This window comes from Bactrocera latifrons, unplaced genomic scaffold (genome assembly GCF_001853355.1).
Source record: "Bactrocera latifrons isolate USDA-ARS-PBARC rearing strain unplaced genomic scaffold, ASM185335v1 scaffold_10, whole genome shotgun sequence".
Taxonomy (NCBI): Eukaryota; Metazoa; Arthropoda; class Insecta; order Diptera; family Tephritidae; genus Bactrocera; species Bactrocera latifrons.
The window spans coordinates 2,378,470-2,392,145 of NW_017534408.1; the positions used below are offsets into that span (position 1 = coordinate 2,378,470).

The 13,676-nt window shown below is 36.5% G+C and overlaps 1 protein-coding gene across 4 annotated transcripts in view; it reads left to right on the forward strand.

The window, feature by feature from the left end:
• The window catches only part of LOC108966747, a 40,255-nt gene that overhangs the window by 11,331 nt on the left and 15,248 nt on the right, over nucleotides 1–13,676 (forward strand). Inside the window, exon 1 of one of the 4 annotated variants that reach the window (XM_018929784.1) lies at nucleotides 11,597–12,578. The exons of the other annotated variants lie outside the window; for them this stretch is intronic. Coding sequence (XP_018785329.1) covers nucleotides 11,597–12,578 — 982 coding nt within the window. Of the gene's footprint in view, nucleotides 1–11,596; nucleotides 12,579–13,676 lie in introns of those variants that run through there. 4 annotated transcript variants of the gene reach the window in all.

Below are 13,676 nucleotides of genomic sequence, written 5' to 3' on the forward strand. Positions count from 1 at the left end.
CAATTTAAATTTTCTATTTTTAATTCTGAATTCTTATTGCAAATATAATTTTTAGTAACAGTTTTGCAAATTTAAAATTGGCAACCTAATTTTTATTAAAAAATGTTTAAATTATAAAATTCGCAACCTTGCTTAAAAGCAATCATTGAAATAGTTTGATTTGTAAAAATTATGACAGACGTTCTTACAGAACACGCAAATCGCGTGCCGCTGAAATTTCGTTAGAGCAGCTGCTTGTGAGTGGCCCTATTTCACAATAAAAATTAAGAATTTAAAAAGTAAAATGAAACAATAAAAACTTAGCAAAATAAAATCTGTTTTCGCAACACATTTTACAACTCTATTCGCTGATGTTTTCGTAAAGACTTTATTTTTATTTTATTTTTTTTTTTATTTCCTGCAGCGCAATTTTTGTCTCGCTAACTGTTCTTTCTACCTTCTACCTTTTGTAGCAACTTAATGGGCAAGTTTCTTTGCCGTTTTTTGCCATAATTCCGCTTTACTTATTTTTGTTGTTTTTGTAGTACTATTCAGTCATGTCTTTATTATTCTCACTAACATTTACGTTTTTTGCCTTTTATGTAACATATGTTGTTATTTAGACACCCATTTGTTTGTTATTGCTTTTGTGTCGCAATTTTTAACACGTTGAGTGTTTTCTCTAATTTTTTTGATTGAATCAAGTTTTTGTGATTTGTGTTGTGTCACTGCATTTGTCATGTTGAAGCCATTAAATTTGTATTTTTGCATTTCATTTTTTAGTTAGTATTTCCCCTTTTTTTTTGGTTTTCTATTTAAATAGTATATTTACATATGAATAACCTGTAAATAACAACGAAAACATGAAATCACACTTATAGACATATCTATATATAAAGTCCATTCTGAGGCCTGTTCAAATTGTTTTTATTTTTTTATATATGTGACCTGGTCTACGGAAAGGGGCTTAGGTGTCAAAAAATCTTAGTTGATTCTAATGGAAGATGGGCTGCTTTTTCACGTGATAGAATCCAAAAAGTCATAAACTAGTTTTCGCACGTTAGCTCCCTTTTCATAGACCAGGTCCATATGTTTTTCATTTATTCATCAATGTTATTGCTGGCACGTTCAAAGTAGTCAATCTTCAATCTTTTGAACACTACTTATGTGCACTATTTGTTTCCACTACAGTCATGTCTACGTAACCGGAGCGGATCCGGATGTTTATCCGCCCAAGGACGACAGAATTGTGATAACCTCAATTATTCTTTCTGATGTCATCTGATCGAAATCCTTTCACAGACCTCTTGATTTTTGAAAGGAGAAAACATCAGGCAGAGTGAAATCTGTTAGTGCGGAGCCACTTGCACAGACAGATTTCACTCTGGTTCGTTTGATTAGGTTAAACTATGGCCTTCAACTTCCATACTCGCCAGACCTGGCTCCGTGTGACTCTTTCCTATTGCAAAAATTAAGTGAACCTTAAATGGGTCATCGTTTTACAAGTCATCTATCATTAAAAGCTCACAACTGAAAGATCTAAAGGCAATCCCTAAAATTGAGTGTAAGAAGTGTTTCGAAGATTGGAAGAAGTTTTGGCATGAGTGTATAATATCGAATGGGGACTATTTTGCAAGCGACAACATTAAGTAGATTGAGAACATAGAATGAATACATATTTTTTTCAAAAACAAAAGTTCTCGGGGAAAAATGATATTTTAACCAAAATATTCTTCCATCAATATTTCAAATTTTTTTCTTTGAACACTTAAATCGATGTGAACGTAACAAATGAAGTTGCGAACGAGGCCATACTTTTTGAGTACACCCTGTATAAACACATATCTATACAGATTCATACATATATACACAAATATAGCCCGGAGCCATACTGGTTATGTTTATAGCATGCAACAATGTAGCGCCGACAGCACTCCATGTAACAGCTTTAAAACTCATCTCATACTCAAATTGTTTAGCAGTTTTTTCGAAGCAATAAACCGAAATATGTTGTAGTTGAATATAGAAAACATGCTATATAAATGCAAGTTAAAAGTTTAGTAAAAAACAGTGGAAAGGATGCATCAGCAGACAGTTGAAATTTGCCAGTACGTTGTCACATTAAATTAAATGATTAATTACTTATATCAAACGAAAATGAACGTGAGGAACCGTAATTAAGTCAGCTTAGAATTAGCACGTTTCATTGCAGGGTACAACTGAAGTGCCGATAAACAGATGTGTGCATATATTATAGAAACGGTCTAGACAGGCACAATGTTCATCTATCATTTCAACCATTGTCACGGCATTTTTATGTTTGCACACAATAATCTATTTCCACGAATTCAATCAAAAAGCCAATTCACGATTTAAAAATTTAAATAACATACAGTTGCCCGTTTGAATTGAGACAAAACGGACGGATTGACATTATAGAGCAGCAAATAGAAAATTTGATATTATGTATATGCTTATATTGATTAATATAATAAATGGTATGAAGGTTTAGGAAGAACGATTGTTTCTTTTCACTCTAACCTAATGAGGCTTAGTCACCAAAGGGGAGACAAAAATATCTTTAAAAGAATCACTTCGAATTCTCTCTTAGTGTATTAAGTTGAAAATTGAGGATCGCCTGAAATCTTTAGAAATATTATCTTCAAATCCAACACTGCCACCACAGACAGCAACCAAGAAAGGGTGCGATATCGTAGAGAATTCGTTTCAGACTCGAAGTTTTCAAAGCAGCCTGGTGATCTTCAACAATTTTTTGCAAGTTTTTCACCAATCCAATCAGTGGCCGCCATCTTATGCCCTCCCCATGCTAAGGTTTTTTCTGTATGGTCCTAATAATGGGGTCAGGAGCGAACAGGTTTCATTAAATTACTGCGACTCATTAGATCAAAAGAAATAAACTTGACCACGTCACACGATTTCTAATCAACAATCTAAACCTTTATTATGTGCTGTATGGTAAACAGCTGATAGGAGCCAATAAATTTAGGTCTAACGTTTCAAATCAAATCACATCTCCACATTAAATAAAAACGCGTCACCACATCTATCACATCATATCATCAAATGACAATACCAATCAACCATCTAGCTACTGATATTAAACAGAAAGGCAAAACTTCTATTCAAATCACAGCAGATCACATCAACTTGAATAAGTCACGCGTTTTTCAATCAATCCACCTTAACTTTTGTTATTTACAATAATCCACAGCTATAAGTCTGAGACTTTTATCAACACATCTAGTCAAGTGACATCACCATATCGAATTATATTTTATCACCACATCAAGTCACCTCATCAAATCGCAACCCCACATCTAATCACATCACATTCTCAAATATAAGGATCTTGCTAACTATATGAAACAGAAAAGCAGAATCAACTCTAATAAGTCACGCGATCACTTTTGTTATTTAGAATTAAGAATAGCTAGAAGTCTGCAACTTTATAGCTCTCATCGAATTTATCAACACATCAAACCAAATTACATTAAAACAAAAATAAAATCGCGTTGCCACATAACATCAATCAACCATATGAATGAGCAGCAGCTACATATGTAGAGACCCATATCGAATCATATTAACACATCTCACCAAGTCACATCACCTCATCAATACAAATCACAGCACGTCACCAAATGACATTACCATGTCAAATCACATGATTTGCAGTCAACCAGAAGCGAGAGTGACCCTTGCGCAGCTTCGTTCTGGATAGTGTAGCAAGTTAAACTCCTACTTATCCAGAATCTAACCCCCTCCCAGCTAACCCTACGCATTTCAGACCCCTCTCCCTATGATCGAAACAGAACATTTCATGAGCGTAACACTGGATGACCTCGTTGAAACAGCAACAATGACTAGATTTCGAGGTAAGGCCATTTAAAGATTGTGGATAAAAATCGACCGTCTCGGCAGGATAACTCCTTACAAGATCATCAAGAACTTTGACGAAGGAAAAAAAAATAAACTGAAAATTGTGGTTTTGGCAAAAATTTTAACAAAAAAAAAAACTTTCGAGACATTTTTTTCCAAATAGTTGTAATCGAAAAAAAATCTTTCGTCCAAGCCTTTAAGAATTGTATCTCAAAGGTCTTTCATGAAGATCGGATTTCGGGAAATCTTGCCGTTTAAAGAGCCGAGTTAGCCTCGAGCGCACAAGTTCTCAAGGCTGTATCTCCAAAACTATTACTCGGATCTACTTGATTTACGACAATAGATTAGATATTAAATAGATTAGATTAAATATTCTAGAGGTGTTGCAGAATTTAATAAGACAATAAAAAATCCAATTTTTTGCAACCCGTAAACCCTTAAGATCGTTGGTAATCTGAACCTTGTTCTACGATCCACTCTGCGGCCAGCCTTAGTGTATTGACTCAACTACTTTCATACATAATATAAACTATACATAATTTATGATCTTCAACCTTTTCTACGCAGTTTTATTAGCTTATCCTCAATAAAAGACAATTTTGAGAAAACTAAAAGCACACTCATATACCATACAAACGTCTAAGTAGTACATGCGCACACATACAAATGCAAATTCACAACTTCTGCAAGTATTCATTTTTTTTTGTTTTTGTTGTTTATTTTCTTAGTGTATATGAGTTTGTAGTGCTCGAAGTCATCGTGAACGTCCTTGACTCAAATCATACATGCAAATAAATATGCATATAGTATATGTCTAAGTGTATAAGTGTGTGTGTGTCAGTGTTCGAGGGAATACATAAATTTGTGCAAATACTTGGAGTAGAAACATGCAGTTAAATTCGCACAAATCCCATGTAAATTGTGAACCACAAGCAAATCCATGCATTTTCGGTTATTTACAAGTAATTCCCGACAAATACCCGCACTCTCCGTTCCCGCGACGACAAATCTGTACAGTGGCTTATCTCTACTTCTCCTCTCTGTATACAACAGTAGTAGTGTATGTGCATGTGTGTATGCATTGTGCCACTCGTAAGTCAGTGAACAGTAGAATGAGTATCTCTAAGCTATTGGGTCGCTGCTGTCAAAGGTCGACTATGCTCAAGTCCCCGCTGTCCCTACCAACACCCGCATGTTTCGTATGCAAATTTGACAGAGTCATTTGCATATTCTCTACTGAACTTTTAACAACTAGCTTGACAACAAAAGGGATATATGCAATAACAACAACAGCTCCTGTACTACTAAATGCCAGGCAATATTGCTGAGGCAATAAGCCGCATATGGTATATGTGTGTTTGTTTCTTCGTATGTACTACAATCTACGGACTTTATGGGCTGAACGGACAAAAGTCACTTATTCGGCGATACACTATGATATACATATGTATGTAGTATATCTATGAAAGGAGGTGCTGGTATTTTTTATATCTATGCCTTTGCCTACAGCAGCTTTTCAGGTCTACATACTAGGGTCGCTCTTATATATAAATTTATAGTTTATATATAAAATTTGTAATAGTGTGTGTCAAAGGTGCTTTATGCTTACGTTATTTAGACTCGGAATAAAATACCATTAAGAAAATCCAGGTTTCTAATTTTTTTTTTTTTTTAATTTATTGATCGCTTTATATTTGGTTTTTGAGAAAATAAGTCATAAAATATTCTCAATACAATTTTTGAGTAATATTTCTGAAATGTCTGTGTATTAGTTGTTCGCAATTTCGGTTTCGATTTCCCAAATTTATGTTAAGTTAGGTTAAGTCGCAGAGCTGATCCAAAATCAATGGATCTCACTTGGACAGATAGTAGTCGTCCTTCGTGTTACTCATAAATTAATAAAAGTTGAACACCAAACCCTCATAGATCGTCGAAGCGTTTCGAGCTCTCCACAAATTTATTTAGGCGGTTAATATCAATCCCATCAACTTCCCTCGGTTCGTCAAAGGTGTATACCATGTCACATGCCTGCTTACAGCTTTGGAAAAAAGGGTCCGACAGAATATTGAGATTGACTTTGCTAAGAGCCAGTAGTTCGGAGTACCTCATACGATTCACTCTGAGTCAGAAGGATTTTGCAGACACACACGTTTTGGTTCTCAAACAGCACCAGCTAAGGTTACTGGAGGTCCAAAGGTCCAACATTAGAACGCAAGAAGTAAATCGACTCGCTTCCAATCAGTTGAAAAAAATTAGGATCACCCTTATATAAAATTTGTATTTAGTATCATATATTGTCGTACTACCCAGGTGAAGCTTAGAATTGGAAATTATGGTAGAAAGCATTTTCTTGCTAATAATTTGACATTTCAGTTTCAAAATTACCGCAATAATACAAATTATCAACTCGCATCAGACGGCCCCAACCTAAATTTGCAGCTACACTTCTGCTTAAGTTGCGCGCCACACATGTATGTATGTATGTTGTGTGCAAAATTTGCATAACTGATTAATGGGAATTTAGAGAAGACAGCTAGTCCCCTAAGCCACTTTTCGTACACCACACAATCGCAAGTCAATACGAGTGCTGCATGTCTGCAGCCTCCTACAATCGTCTTTACGTTGTGCTAGTCGCTTGTTTGCGCGCTCATTCGCTCAGTTGTTCAGCTGCTTGACTGCTCACTTGATGCGCTAGCATAATCCATTAGATTTATTGGTGATAAAACAAAAATCCTTTCAACGCGCCGACACCCGAAACCCGAAACCCGCACAGTCCACTGACTGAGATTTTTCAGCTGTAAAATGACCGAAAGATTTGTCAGTGTGTGTGTATGTACTCATATATACATATAGTATGCTTGGATGCATGGCAGCAACTTCATGGATAGGTAGACAGCTGATGAGAGGGCGTTAGGGAGACAACTTATGCTGTTGAAATGCTGTGTTACAGGCTGGATTTGCATAATCGCCGAGCAGATTATGGAGTCACGACTCAACTGCCATATATACTATATACATATGTACGTACATATATGCATGCTTATGTAAAGAAACATAAATGTATATGTGTGTATGTGCATATGTCCGCATAGCATTGCTGTAAATCAAATTTATCCGCTCTCCTGTGTAAACTGTGAAAACTTGAATGTGGGTGGCTTACGATTGCTTAGCTAGAGGAACTACACAGATTGGCTTAAGCGCAACGTCAAGCGAGTCCAATTGGTGTTTCCGTTGAATTTTCACTCTTATTAAATAAATGTAAGACGATGATGTGACAAGTAAAGAGCAAAAACTAGCGGCGGATACTTACTACACATTTTTATCTCATTTTTTTATATGTGTATGTATGTCATATAGGTAATAGAAAACAAGAAAATATATTAACTTTGGCTGCACCGAAGCTAAAATTCACATTTAAAACAAAATGTATGGCCGCATATAGCTGCTGTATAGTGGTACAATCTAAACAATATATTCGGAGATTGTATCGGTCTACTATAGCATATCTAAGACAGCCTAGATATGCTATAGTAGACCGATCTGAACAATTAATTCAGAGATTGTGGCGCTACCTTTGATAATAATCTGCTTTGAATTTCATGAAAAAATCGTTTCAAATATAAAAGTTTACCATACAAGGTCCGGTCAGTTTGTATGACAGCTCTACTTTACAGCAGTTCGATCTGAAAATTTTTTTGATAGATTATATCGCTACCTTAGACAAGAATTTATGCCAAAGTTTAGGAAGATATCTTGTCAACCAAAAAATTTTTCCATACAAGGACTTGATTTTGATCGTTCAGTTTGTATGGCAGCTATATGCTACAGTAGTCTGATTTTAAAAATTTACTCGGAGATTGTGGAGCTATCTTTGACAATAATCTGTGTCGAATTTCGTGAAAATATCTTGCCAAATAAAAAAGTTTTCCATACAAGGACTTGATTTCTACGGTCAGTTTGTATGGCAGCTACATATAATATATACTATAGCAGTCAAATGAGCAGCGTCTTGAGAATAACAAAATGTGCGCAAAACTTCTTAACGCTATCTTAAAATACTTAGAGATTATTTCGCGTATAAACAGACATATGGAGACGGCCAAATCGACTGAGTTCGTCACGCTGATCACCCTTATAGGGTCTCCGACGTTTCCTTCTGGTTATTACAAACCTCCGGGGAAAACTTAATATACCCCTGTTCAAGATTACAACTCTAAATCTATGTATATATGCATTTGAATACATTTATATATTATATAGAGTATACACACATCCTGTACTGCGAACAGCTATAAAAGTAAAGTAAAGCGAACAATCTCAGTTAAACTGTGCATGTCTTAATGAAAAACATAAACATGACCTTCGTTCACCCCAAAAACGCCTCCAACTATTATGACTCCAGTCTGTCTTCAGTTCAGTTCACACATTTGCATGGTAGTATTAGTAAAATATGCTTGCATGTGTGTGTGTGTGTCGTGGACGAACTGGCGAGGACCAGCACCAGCTGTGCTGTCTGATTTGAATAAGGAAATTGCAATTAACTTAAATAATAAAGCAAATTTAGTAAAGGAAACAGACTGCAAGCATACGAGCACACACACATATAGCTATAAACATATATATGTATGTGTACACGATTGCAGTATAAATACATTTGAATTGATTTTGACTGGCTGCTGCTCTTAAACGCTCTGAAATTGCACTGAAATTAATATGAATTATGAAGCGTTTATAGCGCAGACAAGACGCTTGTGATTTGCCGATTATTATCACAGTATACACAGCTCAACACATACATGTGTACTCTTTAGATAGTATAGTATGTGTGTGTTTATGTTTATTTGACTAAATGATCGAGCAATTTACACAGTCTGATTGTTAATGAAAATAGTCTGCATTTATACATACAAACATGTGTATAATGGCATATATTGATGGTTATTTATAGATTATGTGAAGCATATTTGTGTACAGGCTGCTATATATTAATGGGAATGTACACAAATGCATACATATATTCATTTGTTTATTTATGGATGCATATTTTACCAATTTAAGGGATTAGTTACCTAGTTGACTGTATTGAATATGTTGTTTTATTGAACGAATGTGATTTTGTGCTAATAAATAGAACTTTAATTTGAAGCTAGCTGCACTGGAAAATAAATACTTAACATACATATACTATTATGGCCAAAAAATAGTAAGACTTTGTTCACAATTATGAAATTCTCAATTTATTCTTCAAAATCTATGTTGTCCCAGTCAAAGTAATCCCACTTGGCCCAATATACTTGTGCCTACGTTTTTTGCAATCCTCGGTTGAAAGTTTGGCGAAAAACTCACGAAAAATCAATGCAGTATGCGACGGTGCATTACTGTGGCGCAAAAATCAATAGCTGTCGGCCCATAATTCCGGTTTCTTTTCACGAATAGCTTCGCGAACACAATGCATAACACCCGGCTAACTTTTACCACAATATCAGGCCGAGTAAGTACAGATCAAGATTCATCGTCAGTAGTAATACGTTTCATTACATCCTGGTGGTCGCAAAGATTTGCTTCACAGACGTTGACTCGATACTGTTTTTTAGCGAAAAATTTAGTAATTTTGGAACCAATCGTGCTTTCACTTTTCTTAGGCCCAAATGATCTTTCAAAATAGTTTTCACTAATCCTTTCGATATTCCAACGTTGCCAATAAGATTTCTGAATGTTTATCCTTGATCTTTAAACACCAATTCTTTTGTCTTAATGACGTGTTGATCATCATTTGATGTTGATGGTCGTCCTAAACGTGTTTCGTCGTCAACCCGTTCTTGACCCTCTTTCAATAATTTGTAACAATCAAAATATTTGGTCGCGACAAATAATTATCACCGAAGGCTTTTTCCATCATTCGTTTCGCTCTGGCGTGTCGGTAGCAAAAAATTGGAAGAGCAGAGCTAATTAAAGTTTTCATGTGCTACAGCTCTCCCATGTCTAGCACGTTACCATGAGCAGAGCACAGCACTTAATTTTTGACTATTTCTACAGCTATAGTTTTTTATCTAACAAAACTCCGAGCAGAGCAGAGTACATACTCTTACATTGTTCTGCTATGGCAATGCTATGGCTCCAGACAAAGTGAGAGCGGTAGCAATAGCAAAATGAAATGCTACGGGAGCAGCGTAGCTTTTCAAGCGCTTGTTGTAGGCACGATGGATGGTTGAATATGAGTCCACATTGGACAAAGCGTAAGATCAATACTTTCCTTTGATATCTGTAGGATATCAGCAAATCTTCTATGTTTTTAATAAAAATGTAAAACCAGCAGTTTTATCCAAAACACACGATGACGATTATTTAAATTTATGCAAAAAATGCAGTGAAATTAAATTTCTGAATTTATTTGTAGCCAAAACTCTAATCTTTTTCTAAAAAGATAATAACATTTTCAATAAACAATAATTTTGATTATCAAGCAATACATGAGAAAGATGATGGACGAAGTTAATTAGAAGAAAAAAGAGATCTTAATCATAAAATAAGCTATGGTTCACACAAACGCTCTTTTTGTGTAGGTCTTCGTGGGTTCATGACAACATAAGATCATTAGTCATCCCTTTCATACAACATAATTATTATTTCTATTTCACTTACTGAAGAATATTACTATGTTGTCACCTAAAATGAAAATAACGCAACATCACTTTTCACAAGTTTATAACAGAACTATTCATATCAAACAAAATTTGAGTTTTGGTTATAAATTGGTTATACTAAACTCATTTTGGAACAAAGTTTTAGTTATAAATTGCTTATATCTGACAGCGGAAGCTGAAATTTTTATGGTACATATATGTAATATAATGTAGTAAATTATGTATAAGCAATGAAAAAGTCAATTTCGATTTTTTGATTATATAATTTTAATTATAAAAATATTTTACCATGCGATTTCTCACAGTGTATAACAAATTCCCACTAATATTTACCACTGCATCAATGAAAATTTCCTCTCCACTTCAAATGGTATAAAAATGGGGTAATTGAACTAATTTTTCACAGAAGCGGGCAGGTAAATTATATAGTATATGTGTTTGTGGCAGGGAGTTTGAGACTTATTCATATTCGTTTAAATTTGAATGTATTCAATTGTTTTGAAATATTTCAGGGACATCTATAGACACAGGTAAAACTACAAGCTAAATTGTATGTTAGAGAGTCTTGAATTGTTTTGTTTTTGCCACGCATTAGGCGTTAAGCAAGTTTGAAATGAGAGAGCAGAGAAGAGAGCGCCTAAAACAAAGGGGACGCATACCTACCCTAAGCGCACATTACACTTCAGCACATACATACATATGCGCACTGAAGGTTACATATGAAGTTAATGACTCACTGATTTCCCCGCTGACTGAGTAGCAAATGAAGTCTCTCAGCCGAGGGTTGAAACGCTTGCCAGCCTGAGCGCAGATTTAGTTTCGATTTTTATAACATATGAGTCGCTTGTTTTTCAAACACATCCGAGTTTATTGTGTGTGATTTTCTGGTGGAAATTATCGTTCATAGCGCATGCGCGCCCCGGTTTTAACGGCGATTTCGTGCGCGCCGTGTTTATTTAAGAATTTTCATTTAGTTCACAAAACAAACTGTGATATTGTTACATTCTTGCCTTCAAAGTACATTTATGTTGTGATTTCAATGAAGTAGAACACCCTTTTTAATACAAAAAACAATGGAACGTCGTCGCGCTAATCGCGCTTATGTCAAATTGATCAGTCATAAAAAGGATGCACGACGACAGCACAAACACAAACAACAACAAAAAGAAAATCTCATGCACCACCACCAAAGCGGCGCAGAGGAGAGTGATTCTGATGTGACACCAACCAAGAGTGACTTCATCGATGCCACCGCTTCACCACCGCCAGTCAGTGACGCTGCATTCACCTCCTTGCAACGTTCGCGCTCGATGCGCGCCTCCTTCCGCCTGCTCAAAGACAAACTGCATCAGACGCGGCAAAACGCTTTTCAATCACCATTCAAATTGCACACCCACTTGAGTTTACGTACACGCAAGTGCAGCAATAACGCGACAGCCGCCAACAAAACAACAACAGCAACAGCAGCGCGTCTGCTCGACGAACTGGATGCGGTTGCGGCGTTGACAAGACCAATGCAGCGCCTACGACATGTCAATCAAGTGGCTGCAGATGATGCTGCCGTGGCAGCCGCAACAACGCGGCAATTACGGGAATCGCAAGAATGCGGCGCTGCAATGCGTCGTGACGAATGTAAAACGGCGGAAATTGAACGGCTCATGGCGGGATTGCCGCTGAGTGGACGCGCGGCAGAGCCGAACTTTTTAGCCGCCCAGTTACGTGTACCGCGCAAAGCATGCAAATTGCTACAAATACCCGAGTCCTACTGCCTTAAATACCTGAGTGAACAGCAGCGCAGTGTGGACTTGAAAGCCGCTGGAAAAGTGTCAGTGACAGTGGCGGCAGCGTTGCAAGCGACCGCAACTACGACAATAGCAAATCAAAAGTCGTCACATTGGGCGGATATAGCGGTGCAGGCCACGATGACCATGTCTGACGGTCAAGAGCAGAATTTCGAGGAGAAAAATCTACTGCAAATCGCTGGCGATGGCATTTATGGTACAACGCGTATGCGCACGGCAACAATAAGAAAACCGGTGCCGTACCTGAATAGTCGTAGGTGTCCCAATACAATACAATACAATACGAGTGCAATTCGGTAGATGCGTTACATGAAAAAGTAGCAGTTATTTTTTGTGTGTTTGTGTGTGCGTGAGTGGGTGTTCTCTGTGTCATAATAGTTTCAAGCGCTGGAACTCAAGTGGCTGACTTTTAATATATTGTGAAACGATGTGAATAATTTGAAGAAGTGATCCACAGAAGTGAAAACACAGAAAATTCAAATTTAATTGCAAATGTTTTTTATCATACGTAAGAAAATACTTTAACATTTATTTTTTGAAGATTATCTCTTTCAAATATTGGCTACGGCTCCATCTCAGATGGTCCATTCGCTGAGTCCAGTTTTCGATGACTCGTTCGAGCATTTCGACTGGTAACACGCGTTATGTTTTGCTTTACGGTTGGATCAAAGCGAGATTGTCCCGTCAAAAACGTGAAATTATCTGCTCACCAAATTGTTCTCTCAATAAACCCATTGATTGATGGGATGTGTGGGAAGTGGTGCCGTTTGATTAAAGTCTAATGTCGCCGGAATCACGAGCTTCAATTTTGGGCCTCAAATAGTCATTTATCATGGCGCGTTAATGGTCGCCATTGACGGCTACGTTCTCACCGGTATCATTACCAAATATGGACCGATGATTCCACCGATTCATAAACCACACCAAACCGTTGGTTTTTCTGGATGAAATTGCAACTCTTGGATCTCTGCCGGTTGCTCTTCATATGCGACAATTTTGCTTATTTACATACCCATTGAGTTATACTTAAATTGGTCTCAGCGCTGAACAAAATTTAGTTCGAAAACGTCCGATCTTCTTGGAGTTTTTCATGACTTGACGAAGGCTCAGTTGCGCCTTGGTGGCGAAGATTGGTTTCTACTGAACTCAATCTTCTTATTATTTAATCTCAAACAAACTTTTCAAGAAATTGTACTACTTATATTGACCTCAATTAATTTCTACGGCATTAATTCTTGCCTTACGAGTACTATTCAAACTTACATAAATAAAACTTTCTTGTTATATATTAATTTGAAGTCAGCTGTTGACCTGATCTTTTTTTGTTAAAATTTTGGTTATTTATATTGGA